This window comes from Artemia franciscana, chromosome 11, assembly GCF_032884065.1.
Source record: "Artemia franciscana chromosome 11, ASM3288406v1, whole genome shotgun sequence".
NCBI classification, from domain to species: Eukaryota; Metazoa; Arthropoda; class Branchiopoda; order Anostraca; family Artemiidae; genus Artemia; species Artemia franciscana.
In genome coordinates, this window is record NC_088873.1 from 23,953,064 (window position 1) to 23,980,163 (window position 27,100).

General features: G+C 35.7%; 1 protein-coding gene across 1 annotated transcript in view; it reads left to right on the forward strand.

Annotated features, from left to right (window-relative positions):
• The window catches only part of LOC136032994 (protein shisa-4-like), a 32,138-nt gene extending 8,532 nt beyond the window's left edge, over positions 1-23,606 (forward strand). Inside the window, exons 2-5 of the mRNA XM_065713520.1 lie at positions 2,469-2,658; positions 10,999-11,126; positions 21,650-21,982; positions 23,418-23,606. Of these exons, the coding sequence (XP_065569592.1) occupies positions 2,469-2,658; positions 10,999-11,126; positions 21,650-21,982; positions 23,418-23,488 (722 nt within the window). The 3' untranslated portion in view covers positions 23,489-23,606. The remainder of the gene's footprint in view (positions 1-2,468; positions 2,659-10,998; positions 11,127-21,649; positions 21,983-23,417) is intronic.
• Positions 23,607-27,100: the final 3,494 nt, after the last annotated feature.

Consider the following 27,100-nt stretch of genomic DNA (forward strand, 5'->3'; position numbering starts at 1 on the left):
CATATCCATGAAATGAACAAATCTACCAAGGTTCATCAAAATCTGCAACCACAAGTTCTAAACTAACTTTTTTTTTGTTGAGCTTATATGGAATGGCTCTGTGTATAAATGATAAAGCTGTACTTCTCCTAATCTCCTACAACATTCCATAAGACGAGAGTGAAATCATTTGCTTACTAAATAATCTAATATTCCATAATGATAGGACTCTTAGAGTGGATTTGCTTAAATAAATTGACAAAAACGATTAGATTTTTATGATAGTGACTTGCTATTGACTGACCAATATTTCAAACTGTAAAATGTACAAAAAGTATGGTTCAATCCCACTTTCTAGGGATTCAGTTATCACTGATTTGTGTTTTTTTTACAACATATTCAAAATCAAACTACACTCGTAAATATAAATCGAACTATAAACATTAACTCTTGTTGTACATATTGACGAAAACCAGGACAAAAGAATTACCATATTGGTTTGTTCTTGCTTTAACAGGAACTAACTTATCTTGCTTTCTTGTTCTTGATGGTAGTGGTTGATGAGGTAGAATGTCACAGTGCTGAGATTTAGAAAGCAAGAACTTTTCAAAACTCATTATCAGAGTTTTGTATCGGTTTTGGAGTGACGGCAGTCCTAGCACTTCCAGAACCTTTTCACAGGGGATGTCATGGTGGCCCAAGATGATTGATACCACTTGTGTCTGAACCAATTCAAGCTCCTGACAAAGATACACTGTTCTAAGTGCTGAGTCCCTAAACAGGTCACGCATATTCCAGAATGGGGCGGACGTACGTTAGGTGTGCATACTTAATACTCTCTCTGTTCACACTGAACCTATGCATACCGTTTAAAGTCTGTAGACTAGCGTTTGCACTTTTAATCACGTTTTCAATATATGCAGCTAAACTGAAGTCATTGAAAAAAGTAAATCCAAGGATCTTGATACTGTTTGTTAGAGGAAATGGGACATTTGGCTCCATATCATGGCTTTTAAGTGGGTTAGAGCATACTATCTTTGACTTGTTCTGATTAATCTCAAGATTTAATTCCGTGCACTTTTTTGTGAAAACACTGAAAAATTCAACTGAATTGTGGCATCACAACTCTGTTTTGTACTAAATATTTCAGTATAACTGACAGGTCGTCCATGATCTTGATGCAGTCATCATAGTCAGGCTAGGGTATGTTCTGCAGCAAAAGGATGACAGATTGCCAAAGACTGTCCTTTTTGGCGAACCATCAAGGGCTAAACGGAAAGCCAATTGTCCTTGGTTTGGATGGGAGGATGTCGTAAGGAAAGATTTAAGGGAAATGTGAACTTCCTATGAGGGTTTAAAGAGGGAGGCTTTCAGTAGATTGGGATGGAGGAGAAGCATGTGTAGGTCTGTTGGCCTCAGGTGGCTTGGTGTTGTGGTGAGCTGTTAGTAGTAATTAGTAATAATAGAATTGACAAATGGTATAGGAAGTTAAACTCAACTACTTCATTGGCAGAGACCAAGGTTTTACTGTCAAGTCATGTTTGCAGTAGCTTTACAAGATAATTGATTAATTCTACCTGCATTCGCTTTTCCCACATCATAACTTAATTTGTTTTTCTTTTTTTTTTAATTGAAGTGTGTTTAAGTTTGATTCTTTTTTCTCCATTACTCCATGGGTGTCATAACGTTTTTATGATGTTGGTTAATAAATTATCATGATTAGTATCATTAACTATATTTGTTTTATTATCCTGCATAGGACTTTTTTTATAATTTATTCTTACAGGATTTACTAAAAAGGGTGATTATGGGTCGTCCACTACCTGAAAATGTTAATAATTTTTTGATCATCGTATTTGATGTTGCTTGTGCTATTTACTTCCTCTACATTTTGAAACAAAATCCCTCCCCATAATTGTTTACAACGATTTTCCCCACAATTCAAAGAAAGTGTTTTTCCCCTATGCAAATCATCTAGTCTTTTCACCAAATAACATGAACAATCACTATCATAGTTTTCAAGTCCAGGATAATTACTAAACTACCTTCTTTTTTCGCATCAATGACATTAAACAACGTTAAAATTTCAAATGCAAATAAAATAAAACAAAATACTATTACTTAACAAACTTTTTAAAACTAAGGGGTTCAATGTGTATCCTTAGAAATTTATCCTTTAAATTGATTTATTCTTAGACTAACTAGTCAAAATTGCATCAATGGCCGTAAAGCCAGAACTAAAAAATATGTAAAAATGTTCTGTTTCTTATTTCCATTAAAGGAATAAACCTACCAGATCTTATAAAAATCTAGAATCCTGAGCGCAATGGCCTGGTTGATTTAATATGGAATGATCTGCCTGCTATTTTCTGTTGCTTGTATAATTTGCTAAAATATTTTACTCTTAACATGATTTCACTTCTTTTTTTTATGAAAATTTTTAGGGTCAAACTTACCTTTCCTTTTGTCTTCTGAATTGTTTCTTTTAGTTTCTGGTGAACTGTGTCGTCGAAAACAAAAATTCCTTGGACTAAAGACATATGAAACGTACTCATGCCCTCGTGATTTTGATGATGAGAAGAAAATTTATTGTTGTGGTGATGATGACGACCCTCCAAGGTGCTGTTCTACACCATATGGTGATGTCGATCCTGAGCTTGTAGAGATTGTAGGAAAGAAGTAAGTATTCTTATTGTGCTATGAGTTTATAATCAAGCTTTTTCCGGGCTTTCAAACAGTTAAAAAGCCTTAGTTGCGAAGGCCTGTAGCTTCATGTAGGTCCAATGCTGTCAGAGGCCTGGAAGATTGACCATATTCAGTTAAGTGCTGTCATGGAAATTAACACCAACTAGTCCCCATTTTGCAGATAAACTTATTGTAGGGTACATACAGTGTACAAAAATGGAATATAGTGTACACAGAGAGAGGTTATTTCTGATAATTCCATTCAAGCTTGACTCCTGTCCTCCAAAGGAAAATTTGAAAAGAACACGTTAACATAAACAAACAAACTGATATCTAGGCTTGAAAAAAACATTGTTGGAGAAACAGGATCTCAAGGACCTCTAATATATAAGATTTTCTGCACAATTTCAGAAATTTGGCCAAGCAAGAATTTAAGGAAAATAAGGTTTTCTTTTTTTAGGCAATCACACTACTTCAAATAGACGAACCAAATAGTTTTTGTTTTGTCAATAAAGGTATAATCTTTTTTTCTTTCTCTCTGTAAGAGAGAAAATGTATTTAGGATTAAATATACTTAACATTAGCCTGATTGTGAGAAACATAAAACCATTCAAAACCCCCAAAAGTTGCTTTGATTTACAAATAGCTGCTACAAATATTTGATAGTATCAGTGCAAGCTACAAAATATCGTAAGGCTAAAAAAAAAAGAAGAGAAGCGACATAACTAGGGCTTAATGCATAAATAGAATAAAAGGGAGGGATAAGAAAAAGTAAAAGTAAAGCTGCAAAAGACTTCTTCTAACCCTTAAAACAACGGTAGAAAACCAAACTATAAGACAAAAATAAATTCCTGTGTGGATATGATGGATGGTTATGATATACACTAAGTGGTTCAAAAATTTAATATGGGTGGTTAATTATCAAAAGCATCGTAAAAACTATATCGCAACAATGCCCGGAGACTATCAAGAAACACATATAAATTGAAAGTTTTGCTAAAATGAGGCCAGACTCTGGTTTTACTGTGCTGCTGGCCAGACCTCTTCAACACAGATTTTTAAAGAATCTAAGATTTATAGCAAATCCAAGCTCAAGGAACATGGGAAACAAAAAAATGTTAAATTTTCCCTTTTTCTATGTTGTCGTGAATGTAAAAATTAATGAATACTTAGTAAGTTTTCACTTGAATATTCTGCCACCTTTTACTCCATTTTAAATAAATCAGCTTCCTTTTGTCGTCTACAATGCTGCTTTCTTCTTGGGGGTTGCATTGTGTTCTGAGATAAGATAATATTTATTTTCAAAAGGCTATCACAAGCTCTAAGAGCCGAATTCGCTTTTATATGTCGCGTAAAAGAAAGAAAACAAAATTTCAAAATAATCCATTAAGTCAACATAACACACTCTACACGTTACATTAAGTCAAATAAACAGTCAACACATTAAAATCAAAAAGGTTTAAATTAAAAAGGCAAAATCATCAAAGATAAAGGGTGAATCAGAAAGTTTGAAACCCAAGTTGTCACTGAAATTGAATGCACAGAACAGTATTTGCTCAGGGAGGATTAGGCTGAACGGCTCTTGCTTTATGGTTGAAAGAATAGGCTCTTTTGTCAAGTCTGAAATGTGAAAGATGTTGTTGGATTCGACTGGCACATATTGGTAGGCAAAAACTGCTGAGCTATGACTGCTTGATGAACTGCTCGCTCGTAAGAAGATGATGGCTCAATATCACTGTGAAGGTAGCAACGGTTCTGCGATTCTGCATGTGAAATGTGTCTGCTATCTGTGCCTTGTTAGAGCTGAAATTAGTGTCAGCTTTTGTGACAACACCTGGTGTTTGCAGGCTGCCTGTGACGGAAGCGTTCTAATATGCTTTTTAAAATTCTTTTTTTTGACTTGTGTGCTGGCCAAGGGGGCTGCTAGAAAATTCTTCTTGGTTGATTGTCGCTGGTGATATTTTCTTAAAGGTATATATGATAATGAATTGTAAAAAAGATTCCACTTACAAGAAGCCGAGCTGGTGAGGCGTCACTATACACTATTGTGGCTCTATATTTTAAAAATGTGAGCTTTATGTGTGTGAAGCTGCTGGACATGGGATAATTAGGAGACAACTTTTCGAACGTAATACTCTAGTCTCTCGCGAACTTGGAGATATTTTTAATATAATTATGCATGGGATTCCAAAATGGGTAAAATAGTGCTTCTGGTTGCATATGATTTAGTGTCCCTAGGATTCTTTCCTTTTTGATCTCGAAAGAAAGGACTGCAATAGTACACCACTTTGGGGTAGTATGTGATTTGTTTTGTAATCGCTTGAAGAGCTTCTTTTGTGAAATTCTGTTATTTAAGTTTTTGCAGAAGGTAATACTTGGTAAAACTTTTCATAAATACAATCAGATATTTTCCATCACCATTTTTTTTCAATAATTTTTCAAAAACTACCTTATCTCTTGGCTCATTTTCATTCAGGACAGTCTTACTCCAATTCCACACAAAAGAAGCCGGAGATATTGGGGTTGCACTGTTGACCAATGGAGGTCAAAGCGTGTACACGCTACGCATTGGTCACCAAAGGAGGCTAGAGGTAGAGCTTACGTATTGAAAACAAAAGAGCGTACGTACTGAAAACAAAAGGGATTCAGAAGCAGAATATACGTACTGCTGATCGCAGGGGCTCTGTACTGTCTTCTAAAGGAAGTCAGAAACGAGGATGTGAATTTTTTTTACCGAAGCGGATCGGAAACGGAGCTTAATATTGACCAAAGGGGGGGGGGATGAAGCTTTCGCACTGAAGACCACAGAAAAAATTGTATGAAGGAACTATGCAGTGTAGATCAATGGGGTATGAGACGAAGCGCACGTTGAGCGTAAGGGTTTGTGACAAGTCAATATTCCTTAAAAATTTTAAGGAGCAGAAATACTCTTAAGGTATATAAGTCATTCAGGTTTCAATTGACCAAGTGTAAATTCAAAAAGGAAATATTATTTTGAACTTGTTCTGATTACTTTAGTAATCGTTGACAAAAATAACTTTTGTCAATTGGTGTGATCCAACACACAGTTAGTATTCGTATGGTTATAACAGTTCATTCATGCTAAGGACTGGCAAGAAAAGAGCAAATCTTGGTCGTAGAAGCCGAATCTATGAAAAGCAGAATTTAGATAACTATTCATGGATCAGAAGGATTCACTCCAAGTGTGCTAATCTCCTTAATTTAATATAAAATTGCAAAACTTTGAAACAGAGAGAAATAACCCTCAAAAGTGATACATCCTTGATGAAAATTACATCACAAAATTCATCTCCAAGAGCAGAAGCTTTAAATTCTGAGCTATCAATACGAATACGATTTAAAAAAAAAAATAAATCTAGAATAATAATTAAAGAAGTGTATTTGTTTGTTTTCACCATTGGTCACCGTGATGGACTTGCGGTCGTAGAATATCATGGAGGGCTAATTATAACATAAATTGAAGTTCTAGTGTTCTTGCTAAGTAACAAAAGTGACCTCACCACAAAGTAGTACCGACCTCTGTCATTGTGTTCCTCAGAAATTTTTTTTTAGCCTGAATAGAGCTAAGATGCTGTCAATCGAATTTTATAAGATAGGCAACCGACTTAGAACTTTTGAAAAGCAAATCTTTACCAAAGTAATAGAAAAATGTACGCAATAAAAATTTTTAACTAGCAATTGTTTAAACAAGATACGTGCTTCATATACATGACTAAGTACTCAGTAAGATAAGATTGTTCAAATAAAATACATGAAACGAACGATTGTGTCCCATGATTTATACTTTTTTCGAGCGCGTATATTTATTGCGAAGACTGTATTTTTTCTTTCTTCTAAATTCCTTACAGCTTTGGACAATTTTTTAATAGGATTTGATATGGTGTTTACAACTCTTTATACATACATTAGTCTACTTGACTGAAAATAAATTAAAATGACCTTGAATTAAACATATAAGCGATCTGATATAACAAACAAAATTAGCAAAAGATGGTAATCTAACAACAAACGAAAATAGGATAAACCAGTATTCTCTAACAATCTTCTGATGTCTTTTGGGCTAACCTTTCTCTGTAATTGTTTTTACTAACAATAATGGTTACCAAAGATAATTGAGCTGGTAGAAAGTTATGTTTGGTATTTGTATTTTATTCAAATATGTGTGCATATTTATTCCTTTTCATTGATTAACACAAGCAAATAGTCCAAAAAGCTATCAGTCATTTTTTTTCTTCCTCAACAAATAGTTTTAATTTGCTGAAATGTGACTTTATGATCCTTTCTCTGATTGTAATTTTTGTTGAAAATTTCTGAGTAAAAAAAAAAAAAAAAAAAAAAAAAAAAAAAAAAAAAAAAAAAAAAAAAAAATTACAGTTTTTTCTGGCAATGAATTTCAAAATATATAAATACAATGATATGAAAAATCCTAATGAGCCCTACCAGTTCTTGTATAAATGGTAATAGTGGAGCAAAAATACTGTTTGACCTCAGGGAAATAGCAACAGATTTTTTTTTCTACACCAAAATGTTCAGAAAATTAGCTGAATTACATAAAAAAATCCACCAAAATCCCTCTTGCACAGGGGTCCCAAATTTGCCCTTGAAGGGGGAAATGAGGGGGAATCGATTTTTGTGTTTATAAATGTTTTGGAGCTTAAATAGTCGTTTCCTATCAAATCAAGCATAGCAAATCCGAATACGACATCAAAAATCCTGTTTTCTCTATCAGGATATTAATTTTTACCTTCATAGAATGGGGTGGAGGGTGAGTAAAGTACAGAGATCATTATTTGACGGATTCCTGCGACTAAAGGATCCTTTTATATCAAATAAATTAGTTTATTGCCAAATACGAGGCCAAAAAGCGTTTTTTTACTATTTACGTGATTTCCACCTTTGAGGGCCCTGTAATATGAGGCGTTGATTAGTATAACTTCTTAAATACCAACTTTTTAATCGGGGTCAAAACTTCAGATCAATCAGTTATAAAAAGGAACGTTTAGAACTCAGGTAAATCAATCACAAAAGAATTTTGATTTTAAAGCGCAATCTAAAGTAAGTTCTTATTCCTACTCGTCTTTATTATCGTCTTCATCATGTCTTGCTGCAGCGTTAGATCATAACGCCCCTTTAAACTCCCCACTGGCATAGCTGCAGGGTAAACCGTTCCAATGGCAGATGCATCTGAGAGATTCGTACACGCTGGTGCACCGCACCATCTTAAGCATATTTTCTGGTGCTGGTGAAGCATCTGTCATAATGTGAAGATGCATATTCCGCGACAAAGAGAGGCGCCAAAACCACTCTTCGTGCTTTAGCAAATTGGACATGTCTTACCACTTCATTATTTGCAAATAGCACCTGTAAAAGTGGTACTTTGCGGCATCCAAATTGGCAGAAACTGCTCTGCCTGAACGAAAGCATTTGAACTTGCAACCCGCATAGTAAATAACCGCATCTGGACATCCTTCAGGGTCTTCTCATTACTTTTCTCTTTGTATATGTAGAGCAACGCTTTTTGATCTCCTAGTGGTTTGATCCTGGTTTTTATGAAGATCTTGCAAGCATTCTTACAAATACCATCTTTAAGTGACACGGAAACCAACGCCGTAAAGTCTAGATGTTGTATCACAGCCAGACATTGCGTGGCAATCAATTAGATTTTCTGCTGCTTCGGCTCCTAGTTTGTTCTTGATCATTTTTATGTCATACACTCGTCGGTTATTTTCATGTGTGTCTGTCTGCATTAAAATATCCCATGCATCAAGCTTGGCAGAGTACAGCAGAAGGACTAATAGGTCGGTATCATTTCTAATCAAAGTAGTCGACAAAGTTTCGGCGTAACTGACTGCAGTTTGTACAACTAAGACGTCGGCATCATCCTGAGTATGTAGAACTTGACATCCTGAGTTCACCAGCCTCTCAGTTAGTAGGTTGATCAAGCATTCTTTATTTTTGGACTTCTCAAAAATTCCTCCTTACTTTTGATAATCTTCATGTTAGCAGAGAATTCAGTCGTTGGATACGACAAACCTTAGACTCTCTTCAGTCGTATGAAATTTTTCGTCGTTGGCGTTTCAGTGTAAGAGTAAAAAACTACCACTGCATGGCCGAAATGTCTTTTGACATAATCTACGTAAGATTCTGCCACCTTAGAGTATATGGACCCGGCAGTTCACGGTATTTTGTGGATTAGCCAGTCACCGTCCAAAACTCTCTGGGAGGTTGGCAATGTCACTGGACCCTCTATCCACTCAATTTTCATCAGTGCATCTGTAGATGCTTTGTCGGCTGTCCTCATCACCTCGAACGAACTAAAAAACAATGGTGCAAAAGTGCAGAGGTCGAACGGCAGAACCAGGTTCTTGTCAGAACCACTGGTACTAGCCACTGCGGCTAGACGTCGGAAGATTAGAGTTGGTTCGACAATTTACTTCTCGCTACCTATCACCACAGATGAATTCTCAGCCATAGTTACAGCTTTCTCCTTTCTCCTGAAGGCATATTTGTCAGTTTCTTTCGCTTTCATGTCCTTCAGAATCTTTTCTCTCACAGATTTGACATCGTCTATGCTTACAGATGATGAAGTGCGAACACCAGTAACCAAGTTCAACAGCTGTGAATCCTGCCTGAAGGGTTCTAGGGACTCAATGTATCGAACTATTTTTTCTTTGTCCACCAGATCTCTAGCTTTCCTCGAAGATATCCCTTCTGTTTGATTTTCAGCACTCAACTCTGCAAGTTCAAGCAAGTTCTGCATGGGTTTGTTAACGAGAACCAAAGTAGATATAGCAGATGTTCAAATTGTCTCCTGCAATTTAGTCGTGCCTCTACATCTTATCAGACCACCACTCATTTTATACTTCTCATTAACGTTTGTTTGATCACCAAATCAGGAGGAAGTGCCGCCTAGTAGTTGTCAGTTCACCGGATGAACAGGTAATCTTTTAACATTCTGTACTGCTCTGGGTTGTCTTTCCTCAACTAAAAAATCGACTGCACGAACATCCAATTGGACTTCGTGTAAAGATTGTGACTGGAAGCAGCAAAGTAAGGAAGTATTACTAAAAAAGACTACAGATAAAGCTCAAAATTGCCACTTAGTTCAGCTCTCAGGCTCCTCAAAATTCCAAGCAGGTCCAGATACTGAAACCAAAAACGGGCAGTTCTGGACTCGGATAATCGTTCTTTTAAACTATGAAATATTCCATAGATAAGCTCTGCTACTTCCGACACCTGCGTTTCGTCAATGTTATATCCCTCAAGGAGTGACTCGTAAGTCTGTTTTGCCTTTTCAAGGGGTTCTGGTAGCATGCCATTGCCATCAAAAACTCTGCTGTTCAGTTTTGATAAAACTGATTGTTGTAAAATCCACCTAGGATAACTATAGCATTTCTTCAGCACGTGTGGCTGGCTCTGCATCGACGATACACTTTGCTTTCCAGTAAAGCCGTTGGTCCAAGGTAATGACTATAGTTTTTCCAGCTCGACTAGCGTGCTCATTAACATGCATAAGTGTAGAATAAACACAGGAAATCAGAAATGATTATCCGCTCTTTCCAAAATCAGAAGCATAATCCTAAACAATATCACACGAAATATTTCTACTCAATGCTCGCAGATCCCAGTTTATTCTTTTGTCTTTTTTTTTTAAAAGTAAATAAAATGACACAAGCCTTTTATATAGCCTTGAACCCAGTCATGAAGCAAGTACTATTGTAGATGGCTCTAGTGATTAGATCAGCAAAAGAATATCATTAAAGAATGGAAAACCGTAAATTGAAGGGGAGAGGGGACTAGTTCATATAGATCAATTTTCACAACTGTTTTAGGTAAGATGAGGTAGTTGACTGCGTAAAATCAAGGTTTTAACTTTATTTTCGAATTGGCTACCATTCATTTCATGAGAAACGATCAAAAAATACGACAACCTCTTAATTTCGAGTTATAACCCTCCACCCTCTTGGGGTGGAAATGGGCATAAGGGTACGGAAAAATGGAAACCTGAATTCAGATTTAGAGTCATTTTGCTTGATTTGATAGGAAACAACTATTAACTCACAAATATTTTTAAACACAAAAATGGGTTTCCCCCCTCATTTCTCCTTTCAAGGGCAAATCTGGGACACTTGTACAAGGGAGATTTTGGTGGATTTTTGTGTAATTCAGCTGATTTTTCTAAGCATTTTGGGGTAAAAAAAATTCTGTTGCAGTTTCCCCGAGGTTTGACCAGTTTTTCTCGTATCTTTCCTCCACTATAAGTGCTTTTGATAAATTGCACTTGACTGGTCAACAAGCTTGTTTATCTTTCAGTGTTGACAAAATACTTGGTATAATAGCCGGCATTGTGGTGTTTGTTCTTGTCGGGTGTGTCCTCTGCTGTTGTTTATGTCCTTGCTGCATACTTTATAGGAGAAGACAAAGGGGAACTACTCATTCAAGTAAGTTTAATCTTTCTTAAGTATGTCTTTAGAGCTGTGATCCCCGACGTAGGGCATAGGCTCCACCAGTGGGGCATACAATTTATCGGTGGGTCATGTGCAGGATGTGTGCCCTTCATCTGACACTGCTCAAGAGCCTTAGCTTTGGAAAAATTTTTTCATGAGAATGACATGACATTCATACGCATTTAATTTGCAAAAAAGATGCACGATAGTATTGCAATGACGTCATGCATTGTATAAAAGGTGCTGCTGTATACAGGCATAAATTTGGTCTAATTAGTTTATTTTGCTAATACTATAAAAAAAAAAATAGTATAAAATAAGCCTTGAGGAAGACTCGAAAAAAGTTACCAAGTTAATGGCGATTTTAATTCTCATTCAGGTAAATACGCGTAAAATTTTGAGTAACAAAATTTAAATAACATGAAGGGATATCAGTATTTTACGATGTATAGGTGGGGTATGGCCCAAAATCGGTTGGGAATCACTGTTTTATAGTTAAGTGACTTTAAGGAACATATATATTTCTTGGGTTGATTTTTTACTTTGTTTTGTTCAAACGATTTTTCTTGTTAAGATGACTATTACGATGCAATGAGTTGCATTGCTGTAACTGCTGTACAAAGGGCAAAAGACAATTTTACGGGAATAGAATTTTGGGCAGTTCGCGTTTTCATGGTGTCTTCTACTGTACTGACTTGAAAAAGGGGAATACATTTTTGAGAGATGAACAATGACGAATAAAGTCAATTGAATCCGCCATAGTAGTTGGTTATGTCTGCTTGCACTGAATATGATTGAAATGTCCTTTTATACCGTAGCAGGTGGAACTTAGCAGGGTCTTGTCCATGTTGCTTGTAGTAGGATGAGTAGAAATTTAAGTTTGGGCAAAAAGCCTACAAAATGAATATTCCTTTTGATATCTGGCTTTGAATATCTACTACTACTACTACTACTACTGACAACTCACCGCAGCACCAAACCGCCTGAGGCCAACACAGCCACTCACGATCCTCCTCCATCCTATTCTATTTAAAGCCTCCCTCTTTACACCCACTGTCATCACTGTAGCCTCCAATATTCCAATGTTCGTTCGCAGACTTATCTTACTGTTCTTCCAAACTTTTTTCATCTGTAAAAAACACCTTGGGTGGCTATTCTACTTTTAACATCTTCATTGCACCCACCGTCTTTACTAATAATGCTACCAAGGTAAGTGAGGCTATCTACTTGATCGATCTTTACCCAATTTCAGGTACAATCATTTATCATAGGCAGTGCTGTACTTTTTTTTTGGTTTGCTTCTTGTAGAATAGGGTACTTCGTATCGAAGGAGTTGTCGTAGAAACTTTGAAAAGGGCTCATTTGATTTGAAATTGAAAGGGCTGCCTTTTTAATATCGAAAGTTATTAAGTCGAAACTTCGAAAAGGGCTTCTCCGATTGGAAATTGAAAGAGCTAATTCACTATTTAATAGTCAAAAGTAATAATAGTGTAACAAGCCCCCCCCCCCTCCCCATATTCCCAAGACACATCTAATCAAAATAATGAAATAGCCATTTTGTTAAGTGTAGTTGAAAGATCTGGATATTATGTCTTTGAGGATAACAACCTATCCGCAGCCCCTAGTGCAAGGGCTGTAAGTTATGTCCAAAGGGCATATAAGGTCTTTATGGAAATGGTGGTCGTATAAACTTCGGAGTGGGCTCATTAGATTGGAGATCAATTGTTTTAGTGCCCTTTTTAAGAGTCAAAGTGACTGGGGGCATCCACCCCCCACGTCATATTTTCCTCAAATGCATCTGATAGAAATTTTGGGATAGCCATTTGTTCAAAAATAATCCAAAGACCATATAACAAGGCCGTTGGGGCTTATGGAATCCCTAGAGTCTGGGGTTAAGGGTTGTTAGTTATGCCCCAGTGTCATATAAGGTTTTTATGGAAGGGGAGGTCGTGGAACTTTAGAAGAGGCTCACTTGATTGGAAATGTAAAGTTCTAGTTCTGTTTTAAGAGTCAAACATGGTGGAGAGCAACTAGCCCCCTTCCCTGAAACCCTCTTTTCCGGAAACGCGTTCAATTAAAGTAGTAAATTATGAAATAGCCATTTTGTTACCAATAGTCCAAAAATCGCATAGCAATGTTTTTAGAGTGGACACAATCCCCCAGAGCTGATGGGCAAGGGTTGTAAGTTATGCTCCGGGGTATATAAGGTTCTTATCGAACGTGGGGTCGTATGAACTTTGGATGGAACGGAGTTCATTTGGTTGGAAGTCTGAAGCTTTATTGTCCTTTTTAAGAGTCAAAAGTGAATAGAGGGCAATCAGCCCCTCTTAAGCCGTTCCCCAGAACCCACCCTATCAAAATTTTAAGAGAGCCTTTTTGTTCGGCATTGTTGAAAGGTCAAGTAATTCTGTCTTTGAGGATGTCAACCTCCTCACAGTCCTCAGGGCTGTAAGTTAGGCAATTCGTTCATACATAGTGTATGTTAGTGAGAAAGGTATGCCTTTTTGAACTTTACTTTCCAAAAAGACGAAGGGTATTCAGGTAAGCCTTTCGGAGAATGTTGAGGGGAGCGTTGAACTAAATCAAAAGATGTTATGTCTATATGCATTATCAAAAGGGTGTAACACAGGAATAATTCAGTATATTAATTTGGAAAATTCAGGAAATGATAAGGAAGATGATCAAAAAGGTAATATTTGCATGCTACTAATACCACCGTAACTACCACCACTACTACTACCACACTACTCCATTTACAGTATTGAGGAGAAATTTGAACAAAATCAAAAGATGCCATGTGTATGCACATTGTCAAAATTACGTTTCTTAAGAATCGACTTGGATATTAAGTTGGAACTTTTAGAGAATGCTTAAAGGGAAGATAATTTCACCAAAAGGGAATATGTGCACATTTCTACTAATTCTACTATTACTGCTACATTTACTACTAGTACTACTTCTATTGCAACTACTTGTAAGGTTAAGAGCATTGAGATGAAAATTTCAAGAAGTATAGGAATACAGGTTATCAAAAGAACATATAAGCAATGTAATAGCAATGGCTAGTTGCATTAAGTTGAAATGTCCAGGACTTAATGAGACGGATGTTCTACTGACCAAAAGGCAATCTACTGCTGCTAGTAGTGGTACCTCTATTCAACATTATTACTAGTAATGTCAATGCTACTACTGTGGCTAGCATTACAATTATGCCTAAGGGTATGGAGGTGAAATTGTCAAGGAATTTTTAGGGGGAAGGTGAACTGAATCACAACACCCCGTCTTTATGCAGATTGTTAAAAGGGTATAACAGGGATATCTTAGGAACAGTTTGGCGCGTAAAGTTGAAACTAATAGGGCTTGTTGTGAGGGATTTTGAACTAACCAAAAGATAATATTCACTCTATTGCTACTGCATCTACTCATACTACTACTACTGTTACTATTAATGCTACTTCTATTGTTACTGCTGCCACTAAAGCTTAGGCTACTGCTACTACTGCTATTAAAACTAAGGGTATTAAGGGGGAAAATTTGGGATATATAGAAACTGCATGGAACTAATTCGAAACACGCTATGCCCACGCAGGTTGTCAAGCAGATGCATCAGAAATGCTTCAGGAACGGTTGATGGTATTAAGCTGAAACTTTTAGTGTATGTTGGAGGGGATGTTGAAAAAACCAAAGGTGCCATGCTCATACTACTGCTAATACTGCTATAACTGTTGCTGCTGCGCAAGCTAAGGGTATTAAGGTGGAGTATTAAGGTATATTTAGGCGGATGTTGAACTAAATCAAAACAAACTACGAGCAAGTGAGCTTCCTAAACGGTGACAAAGCAATATCTGAAGAACAACTTATATTATTAAGTTAGGCCTTTAAGGGTAAGTTGGAGGGAATTGTGAACTAGCCAGAATCCATTATGTGTATACTTTTATAACTAATGACCATTATGTATAACTAATGACGCTTAGGGTACTAAGGTGAAAATTTTAGGGGGCGTTTAGGATGGGTTTAAATTAAACGAAAAAACTGTATGCATCCAGGTTTTCAAAAGGGCATATAAGCAATATCACAGGCAACAGCAATATATAATAGCCATTAACATGATTGAAACTTTTAAATGGGGTAATTCGATTCAAAATTTAAAGTTCTGGTGCCCTTTTTAAGAGTAAAAAGAGATTGGTGGACAAGCAGCTCCTCTCTCAAGCCCATTAATTTTCCAAAGTGCGTCCAGTCAAAATTTTGATACAGCCATTTTGGTAAGCATAGCAGAACTTTCTAGCAACTATGTCTTTAGGGATATTGGGCATTTCCACCCCCCCCCCCCCCCCCGCCCCAAATTATGTAATTGGACCATTATGCTTCAATACTAAATGTTGCTTTAAACTTAATCAAAAGTAATGTGTTTATGGTTGATAATAAGACACCTCATCAATATACCGAGAACGACTGGGGGTATTAAGTTGAAACTTTTGGGGCTACTACTATTACTGCTTCTACTCTTACGATTTAAATAAATAAAAAGAGTGTAAGTGTATCTAGTTTATCAAAGAGCATAGATAGAATCTTTTGGGAATAATATTAAGTTTTATTTTTAAGGACAACTTCAGGAGTTTTACAATTAAATTAAAAAATACTGTTTTTGTCAGAAGGAAAAAATATTAAAAAAGTTTCTCTAACATACAATTAGCAACCCAAGCTAAGGACTCTTATAGAAAAAACCCGAAAACATATAAAAAATTAAAATATGAAAAAAAATTGTCAATAAAAAACGAACAGGAATCAATTAAAAAAAAAAAACTCCTCCCACAAAACAAGCTTTGCAAAAAGAAGTGAAGAGCTCCATTAAGCCAAAAATTAGCAGAAATAGATTCAAATAATCTTCTAAACTTAAAACTACCAAGAAATCACTGTCAATAAGTAAATGAAACTTAAAACGAACAGAAATTACAATAAACAGCCGAGTCAAATTTAAAACAAGCAAAAATTAACATATGTTGGGCTGATAACCCCATGTCTTCTCAAGATCGTAACATAGTTTGTGCTTTACTGAAAACAAAATATGTTTTGAATATTTCCACTTTTTTTTACTGTCATAAATACAAATCAAAACTTTAAGGAATAAATATTAGTATATGTTAATTAAACTGACAATCCACGGTCATTTTTTTCAGTAAAGTGCAAATTATGTTCTGGTCTTGAGAAGGTATGGGGGTTATCAGCCCTACTCATGTTAATTTTTGTTCGTTTTGAGTTTGAATCGGCTGTTTATTGTAATTTATCTTGGTTTTGAGTTTTATTATTCCTAATTCAACATAATTTGTTTATACTGTTGTTATTACAAAGGTGCAAACTGTATATTATTGTTTGTAGATGTTTCCCTATTAGCCACTAGGTCGTGCCGTTCTTAAGAAACGACATTGTAAGCTAAAAAATCTGTAATTTTGTTTAAAAAAATTCTGAATTTCCAGAAATCCATGTCATTAAACTCAACCGTCTATAATGGTTTTGACAAACGTGAAAGAAAAAACTCCCTCTATGTAACATACAGCTTTTCAGGTACATCTGTTACCGAAATAATATTTCAAAGAAGAAAAAAAGATCTACAAGGGAATTATGATCCTGGAACTGTAACACTGTAAAAAAAAGAGAATGTTTTATAGAGAAAAAAAATTGTAGAGATGTTATTGTTTACAAACGAAATTACTGTATATAAAAGCACTTATGATGAGCACACTCCCTCTTTGATGTCATGATTTTCTGAGAGAAACTGTAATTGTCAAAAAAAAATCAAATGACGAAAAAAGTTTTAACGATTAAGGGAGAGGGTAGGGGCAGTAGCCAAACTCCTGTTTGTAGTAATTTTTTTTTTCGTTTAAAGTTTGACTCGAATATTCAAAGTTAATCTTTAATCGTTTTAATATTTATTTATTCATTTATATCAGTATCAGCTATCGTCATGGTTGATCATTTATTTTAATTTTTGTTCGTTTTGTTTTTCGTTTCTGGTCCTTTTGAGTTTGAACTTTGTTTCGGTTGGTCTTAAGTTTAATTTTTTACTTCCAAATATGTAATATTTCTTCGGAGCCGTCATTATAATGCCATCACTATTCCTCGGCAGGGGAGTATACACCCTGTACTTATTGAAGAAATAGGATTTTTAATGTTTGTAAATTTTAATGAGCACTTTGTCCGTTCAGTAAATTCTTAAACAATTTTTTGCGCGAATAGCTACTTTCGTTGAGTTCCCACGCTAATTTTCGCTAAGATATTGAGTAGAAACTTTCCAACTATTCCTATTATATAACCAGCCGCTTCACTAACTCTTTCTTTGATAAAAAGTCTTGATAAAATGTCGTAAAACATAACAATACCTCGCTTAAAAACAGTTGCTACAGCTCAGTGGCACAGATACCTCCTCCGCGAGATGGCGATGGAAGTTTGAGTCGCTCTGTAATAATGAACAGTCTGGGTTTAAGTTAAAACTGGTATCTTTTAAGTTCGAAGTCGAGAATCAGACTTGATTGCTTTTCTTGCATAGCTTTAGGTTATCCCTAGACGCTAGTAGATGGTGGTCTTTCCTTTTAACATCAATAACAGCACTCCTATGTATCCTAGTATCTTGTATCGATCCTGCCAGTCTTCGGTTTATAATAACATAATCAGTGAAGTTTTACTATTATGTGAGTTCCAAATTACCTTACGGGCCATTTTATGACCCAAAAATGTATCGCTGCTGATGTATATCATTCTTTACTAGATTGCAGCTACCGCTGCGACCACGATTAGAACGTAAAATTTTAAATTTAATATATCATGTGTTAAAAATAATCTTGTATATGAAAATACATTTTTTTTTTCAGAGATTTCAAATATATTTAAATATTATGCCTTGTTAATTACAAAAGACGCTAGATATAGTGATTCAAATGAGTAAACAGCATGGGTGTACGCAGCATCTCGTCCTGGATGGGAGGGGGCAGCCCAGTCTATGACGAAGGGGGGTGTGGATAGGATAAGGTCATTCTGACTATTCACAACACAATACTTTGTAACCAAGCTCTATCTTACCTTTTAAAACCTTTATTAGTTATATGATCAGCGTGTTATAACGTTGGTCTTCTTGGATTATAGATAATTCTTTCCTGGAAAGATAATCCTGGAAAGATCACGTCCTGGAAATTCTTTCCAGGACGTGATGCATGATCTTTTCTTGTTTGTCTTTTATTCTGTCACGGTGCATACTCATTATACATAGACTTGTAAAACGAAGAAAAAACAATGTGTAAAAAGAAAAAGAATGCAATGATATCTGTCTATGATGATGGGTAATGAAATTGGCAATTAGTTCCCTCAAAGATGGAAATATGTGGATGACTTGGAGATTCTTGAAATTTGTTGTAAGAACATCAAATGCGACTCCCTTGAAATCCTACTCCATATTTTGAATTAAGCTGAGAATCTAATCATAAAAGTAAATACCACCTCTAAATCAAATATAATGAAAATAAACTTCTTAAAATGTACTCGCGTTTTTCTAAATCCTATCCCACCTAGGATGTCAGTGAAACAAGCTAAACTCTTTGGTGTTACCAAGTTTAATAACTTGAATGGAACATGCAATTATTTCCAATAATTGCAAACAAGCAAGCGCATCACTATCCTTACTTAATTTATAAATAAGTCTAATTGCCCAAAGATGCATTGGAATGCTCATGTCCGGTCTTATATTCACAACTTTTGAGCGAACTTAGCTTCAAAATTGAATCAGTCCAAAATCTTTTGCTGAGTATCGTCTACAAAAAGAATAAAATTCCATACTACTTCCTCCTTAAATCTGCACGCATTACTACCTTAAAAGAAAAGAAAGATAAAATGCGCTTGCCTTCTGCCATATCCCCCATTTCCGATCTCCACAACAAGAACATTTCCCCCGATTTTTACAACTCCGCTACATTCCCCCCCCCCCCGCTTAGCATCCACAGCAATTCAAACATAGTCCCTGATCGCTGTTACCGAAATTTTTCGAAAAAGTGTCATCTCCTTTATTATGGAGCATCTCAGTAATTCTTGATACAGATCCTGAACAAAAATAAATCCTTTCTCTTTTTTAGTTGATGGGATTTTAGTTGTTCGTTTTACCACTAAAAATTATAGGATATAAGCCATAATAGTATATGCCCTGTTGGACCGATAGACAGGATATGAGGTTGAAATATGGTATTGTATTAGGGATTTTAAGGCCCATGTCGGTAGAAATAGGGGTAGATGGTATCCTAGCCTAGGTAAGTTTGGTGTAAGAAAAGAAAATAGTAACGGTTATAGACTGCTGCAGTTTTGTAGGCATGAAAGTTTACTTGTAACCAATACAGTATTAGTCTTAAGATGGACCAAAAGTTAACATGATATTCACATGATGGTAAGACGGCTAACCTTATTGATTATGTTACTGTAAACCGAAGACTGGCATGATCGATACAAGACACTAGGGTATATAGGAGTCTGTTATTCCTGTTAAAAGTAAAGATCAACATCTAATAGTGTCGGGAGTTAATCTAAATCTGAAATTTTGAACGATCATTCTTCATTTAAGCATATATTCTCGTATGAGCAACCTTAGCAGTACTTATTTAGTGGTTACTCTCTCCATAAGGGGACTTGCTACACAAATCACAGTAGTTCTATTAGATTCCTTATTTTATGTTATTTCTAAATGTCTTGATCACTTTTGGGGGAATTCTAGATAAGCTGCCACATAGTTAAGACATAGACTTACCTATAGAATCAGAACTTCATTCTTAAGAAGGGTGCTAGATGTAAGGATTTTTTTCTCAAACCAGCCCTTATTTATTTCTCTAAGACTTCTTGTTCTGCACGAAGACCAGAACAGAAAAAAAGATGTATGAAGAAGGAAAGGAGATTACAACAGTGCCGGACTTCACCCGTATAAAATTTGAAATTGAAAGATATACCGAAGTTTTTACTCTATTTGTGTTCGGAGTTTTATTCGCTCTCTAAATTTTTCTTCGCTTCTTTCAGTTTTTTTTTGTTTTTAGTTTCTGTTGTTTTTTTTTCAATTTTTTCTGTAAATGTAGTTTTCATTTCTCCCATGTAAAAGAGAGATGTTGAACTATTCATTGTAACCCTTTAATGAGAGTGAAACATTATTTTCGGCGCTCAATATGCCAGTTTTTGCTTTACTGGAAGCAAAGAACAACCTCAAGAAGTAATTTTTTATTTTTATACATTAATATTTGAAATGCTATATACTCAGTTGTACGTTACAAATGCATAAAAAATGATTTTCTGTCATATGCGGCAAATTTATGGTCTGAATTTTACGTAACTAACTATAAGAGGAATCTTAAACTTGTGAAGTTAAAAAAAAAAACATGACCATCCGTTCTATATGATGAAACCTGGAAAAATAAGTGGATACATCCCTATGTTACCAATACTAAAGTGCGATTCTCCTTGGTTCTCAAGATGAGGCATTATAAGCCCCCGATCAAGTTTTTCGCCTTTGAGGATTTCGATGATTTTTGTTTTCAAATCGAATGGCTGTCTTCTTCAAGAGGTTTTAGGCTCTCTCTAAACTCTCAAATGCTGTTTTCATGATAATAAATTGTTCTGAAGCTGAACCTGAATAGTCAGACCTTCCGAGTCAGTTGTTCATTGTTTCACGCCGACCATTTTCTTTGAAATTATATGTTTTTCAATGTTTTTCATTAATTTTTAAATGTTTCAATACTTTCGTTTTCTTTGAAAACAGTTTTCGATTTTTTTTTATTTTGACTGGCTGTCTTTTTCAAGAGGTTTTAGCTCTCTCTAAACTCTCCAATGGTGTTTTCATGATAAGAAATTACTGTGAACTTGAACCTGAATAGTCGTTACAACTTTCGAGTCGGTGTCAGTTGATAATTGTTTCGTGCTGCAATGGCTTGATTTTTGCTCTCAACTAGATTTCAGTCTCTGCAGCAACCATTATCTATCTGCTGCTTTGATTAACACCAGAGTTTATTTATAATAGAATCGACCATTTCATTTAATAGAATAGACCATTTTGGTAATTTTTACGGTGATTCCACTTATGGATTTCTGAAAAAGGACATGAACAAAGAAAAACTTTAATTGAAAATCCCACGATTCACATGAAGGTCGACAATTCAATCTGGATTGTATCCCTGTCTGTATTTGTTATTACGATAACCTAAAGGTAATAATGATAGTAATAACTGTACTTTTAATAGTTCTAATAATGATCGTACTTCTCGATTTTTCACAGTAAGTGGTTGTAGGGAGCGGAAGAAAAAGCAAATTAGCCAAAATGGAAAGAATTGCTGTTTAAAGTAGTTAAAGTGAAAATAGGACGGTTATTGTAATCAGAGAATAAAAAGGACTTAAACACCATGAACAGTTTGTGGTAATCTGTACCTTACTCTTTGGTAAACCTTAACTGTTCACAATCGCTTCTTAGAAGGATGGTTTCTAGTCATTTTCAATTCTTTTTTCAGCTTCCTACTCGGCTCACCCTTCAAATCCGACAAGCCACAACGCCGCACAGTATGTCCAAGTTCAGCCACCTTCTGCTCAGCCAAACAAGCCTGAGTTCTCACAATACCCAACTAATGCACCACCGTATCAAGCTGCTGCACCCTATCCAATGAGTGGCCAACATCATGGTTCTGCCCCTTACCCAACAAATGGTGCTCCGTTTCCAAACAATAGCGCTCCATACCCGCAGTACCCAACAAGCGCACCCTACCCCTCAGCTGGAGCACCGTATCCACCAGCTGCACCGTATCCATCTGGAGCCTACGGACAAAACCAAGCATTTATTCATCCAGGTAAGTCTATTAGAATTTCATAATTATAATATTTATCGTATAAAATTAAGTTCAGCTTTCTATTTTCGTTCGTTAATTTTATTACTATCTTGGTTCTGTGACTATCTACACTAGTTCTTCTGCCCTAGGAATGACGCATGGACGGATAATAAATAGACTTATCTATTAACAAATGAACTAACATCATTTTTATACAATTATAATAAGGGGGTTAGTGCCAGATTTGCCTCTCACTCAATCAGACTATCTGTCTTGGCTTTTTCTACAATTAGCCATGGCTTGATGCCCACAAATATTCGATTTTAATTCAATTGGACTATCTGTCTTGGCTTTTTCTACAATTAGCCATGGCTTGATGCCCACAAATACTCGATTTTAATCCAACATCTACTGTGTTAAAACATCTACTATTTAAAAAAAATGCGACCAAAAATGGCACACTGAAATATTCAAGCGGGGTTTTCGTTATCCTTTCTAGGAACATTGATTTTAATAAAATGTTTAATCTGGTTTGCAAAAAAGGGTGGAAAAATGCTTTGTGAGGTTCCTTTATTTGTGCATTTGCAACTTGATCTTAACGCTCTAAAGAACAATTGTGCCGATTGCAACCACACTTCGTTTTCTCATTGGTGGTCCCGACAGCCAATCAAAGATTTTCAACCACAACCACCCACACTCCAGTCTCAGCTTTTATAATATATTTTCGACTACATTTGATGTTCTGTAATATAAAGTCTTTGGCTTGAACACGAGTGGAATATTTGCTATTAGATACCAAGATTAAATTCAAATACCCAGATGTGAATATCTTAAGTAATAATGCATATGTTTCTGTTTGTAAGAGAAAGGGTACTAAGGGAAGTGATTTATATTATTTTTCAGGAGAGTGAAAATAAGATGCTTAGACATGAGAATGTCTTGCGTATTTTTGCGGATACTATTAGCTATTAATTGTCATGTTTCTCTCTGCCTTAAACATATGATTTATTGATTAATATTTAACTATTTCCACTGTGTCAACTGAAAAAACATTTATTACTATTCGGAGAAAAAGTGGCATTGTATAATTTGTTGTCATTTACTTTTAGTAGAACCGAAATTATAAGCACGGGATCAGGCACGTACGCTACATTTTGTTTCGGGTGGGGGGAGCAGAACAAAAAACAAACACTCGAGAATTTAAAAAAGAAGCGCCCAATAACTCGAAAATTTTAAGTTTTGTTTGTGAGAGGGGATAGGCCACGCCCTCTCCTCTCCCTGCAGCACAGAATAAATATTTGTTCAACTGGATTTATATTCTTGCCAAAGGTTGAGCTATATTTTCTAACGTTTTAGCATGAATGAATCGTTAATATGGTTTTGTTAATTAGCTACTTCCACAGAAAAATACATCTTGCGATATTGTATGACCTAAAAGTATCGTTTTCTTTTGCAGATGCTCCTCCACCATACACAACAACGGAAATGTACCCAAAGCAAGCCCCATTCAATCCAAACTGCCAGTAATCTGTTCTGCCTTTTACTTTTGACGTATTTACCATAGCCCTTTCTTTCTTTTATTAAGAAATGTTTTCCTTTTGATTCTTTATGTTAGACGAAATTAATAAACTACCGATTTTGTGTATGTAGACTTTATTAAAACAAAAGATTAATCTTTTGGTAGATTATATTAGTGGAAATTGTAGGATGGCAATAAAGCCAGTTAATAAAGTACAAGCAAAACAGGAGTTCTCAAAATCAGGTTAGCTACCTCACGTATATTATCCGTGGTAGTTTTTAAAATCATTTTGGTTTACCTAATATGAAAGGGTTTAGATTTGAGGATATCAATCAGCTAAATTTTGTAACAATTTAAATGTGGAGCCGAATATTGTGACTAGGGGGTACTGAAATTTGTTTTTTCTAATTTCAGTAAGTGTTTTTTTCAGATTTGTGTGTTTTTTAGGGTTATTAATATAAAAGTAGTACGTGGACACTTTAGCGTTAGAGTGAGACTTCTAGATAATTCCAACCCTCATTATATACAAGATAATTAATGTTCTTCTCATGTTTTCACGTCGCCTTTCACGTTCGTTAAAAAAAAAGACTTGTTTCTTTTGTTTTTAACTCTTTTCTGTGTTAAAAAGCATTACTGGGGCTGTTGTGAATGTAAGTGGGCTGTTGTCCCCCTTAGCCCCTCGTCTGTCTGCTGAAATCTAGTGTTTGGATGTCAAAGGCTTTGAAAATGGTAATCATCCCTCTATTAAGTACACCCCTCAGTTTTTGCAGGGGGGGTAGTAATCAGAACTATAAAAAAAAGTTTTGATACCAATCTATGTTTTTACCAATCTATGCATCAAAACAATCTGCTTTTCATGATGATTCCAAATATGTAAAATCTAATAAGTTCAAAGTTACTAGTTAAAGGTTCTGAGATAAGAAAAGTTTTAAATCGTGTACGAAAGTTTTTTCTAAGTTACGAGTTATTTTATTGTTTAAGTCTCTATGGACTAGAGTTCGTTCTTTACTATTATTCTTGGATATAAAACAGGAAAAGGAATACTGCATTTTCTGATTTGGAATAGTAAAAGACGTACTGGTACCCCGCTATCACAACCGCTTAAGAAATGGCACCAAAATGCAGTTTTTTTGTAAAAAATTGATTTTATTCTAACATTTTTTTGTATGTACCAGATACCAATTTACTTTGAAATGAGCTATTAAACATTTGTCCTGGTGAAAAAAAAAGAAAAAAAGAGACATATCAGTGGTATCCCTGGAGAAAGTGATTTTCCTTGTTGTTCAAGGTAGGGGGGCTGCAATGGCACGATATATGGTTTCTGACCATGCTGATTGCTACGGTGCATTTTTTGTTTCGATCTAATGCCATTTCGGAGGGGTTTCAGGCTTTTACTCGAAATCATCATAAGTTTCTTTTCGTTATATACTTTTAAGATTAACTGAAATAATAGTTACCATTCTTGAATCAGTGTCAGATGGTTATGCTGTTTCCAAATATATAAAATTTGGGAACGGCTCCCAGTTCTCCTGAAACACGAAGGCCGTTTAATTAGAATAACAAACTTTTTTAAAGTACTAAAAACCTTTAGCGTAAAAAGAGAAGTAGTGAGGAGGGGGGCAGCCCCTCTTATATACAGTATTATTTCTGTCCGTTATAAATGTTGATGCTGCTCCTTACTTTTAGTTGAAAAAATGTTCTTTTATTTGATCACTCAATAAAAATGAAGGTTAATACATTTTGAATGTATGTGGCTTTTCAGAAAGCCCTGAAAAGCTGCCAGCAGGACCCCTCAACTAAATTATGTCATATATACTGAAGTATTCCAACCGGAACAAAAAAAAAATAATATATAGAAACAACTTTGTTGTTTAATAAGTACCCCTTTGGGGAGAAGTGCACCGTATCCCCTACGGTGCACTTTTTATTTCGATCTAATGCCATTTCGTAACTTTTACTTGAAATCACATTAAGTTTCTTTTCGTTATATACTTTCAAGATAAACCGAAATAATACTTACCATTCTTGAATCAGTGTCAGATGGCAATTTTTTCTCATTAGGCAGTTTTTTTTCAAAACGCGCTTTTTAACTTTTGGTTACTGTGGACTACGGTTCGCCTTTTGCTAGCTTGCAGTTATAGCTGCAACCATGATATAGTTTATGGTAACGAACTGTAAATAAGGAGCGACTCGGCCCAATAGTAGCCAAAACTAGTGGCCAAAGAATCAAAGAGCAACTGAGGAAAAATTATGAAAATTGAAACTTAGTTAATTATTCTGTTGCGAAATAATCCTCTTGATAATAATAATAATTCTCTTGAATAATTAACTAAGTTTCAATTTTCATAATTTTTCCTCAGTTGCTCTTTGATTCTCATTGAAGTAACTCAAAGCTGCTTTTCCCTACGTGGAGAATTAGCGACAATTGTATTTATTATTATTGGTGGTGGTTTTTATGTGTTTTTAGATTAGTTTTCTTTTAATTTTTTATCTTGTGCTGAGGACGCCTTCTTTGGATACAGGCGAAATATCCGCGTTGTTTTAGTCTTTCCTCTCTACTGGCCGTCGTCTTGTTTGAAGTTTTCTTTTTGTAAAGTTTTATCTCTCTTTGTTGTTTAACGACTCCTGAAACAAGAAGGCCGTTTAATTAGAATAATAAACTTTTTATGGCACTTGGTATTAACCAAGTGACATATAGCGATCGCAAATTCTGTCGGTCGGTCTGTCTATGTGTTCTGGTTTTGCTAGTTTAGGCACTTCGAAATAAGCTAGGTCGATTAAATTTGGCAGGCGTATCAGGAATCAGACCAGATTAAACTAGAAATAGCCGTTTCCCCGATTTGACCATCTAAGGGGGGGGGGGACGGGGGGACGGTTAATTTGGAAACATTTGAAAAAATGAAGTATTTCTAACTTACAAAAGGGTGATCGGATCTTAATGAAATTTGATATTTAGAAGGATATCGTGTCTCAGAGCTCTTGTTTTAAATCCCGACCTGATCCGGTGACATAGGGGGGGGGGGACCTAAAATCTTGGAAAACGCCTAGAGTGGAGGGATCGGGATGAAAATTGGTGGGAAAAATAAGCACAAGTCTTAGATACGTGATTGACATAACCGGAACGGATACGCTCTCTTTGGGTGAGTTGGAGGGGGAGGGTTAATTCTGAAAATTAGATATTTTAACTTACGAAGGAGTGATCGGATCTTAATGAAATTTCCTATTTATAATGAACTTGTAACTCAGATCTCTTATTTTAAATCCCGACCGGATCCAGTGTCATTGGGGGAGTTGGGTGGGGGGGGGGTTTACCGGAAATCTTGGAAATGGCTTAGAGTGGAGGGATCGGGATGAAACTTGGTGGAAAAACTAAGCACAAGTCCTAGATACGTGATTGACGTAATCGGAACAGATCCGCTCTCTTTGGGGGAGTTGGGGAGAGGGTTAGTTCTGAAAAATTAGAAAAAATGAGGTATTTTTAACTTACGAAGTATTGATAGGATCTTAATGAAATTTCATATTTGGAAGGATCTCGTAACTCAGATCTCTTATTTTAAGTCCCGACCGGATCCATTGTCATTGGGGGGAGTTGGGGGGACCGGAAATCTCGGAAATGGCTT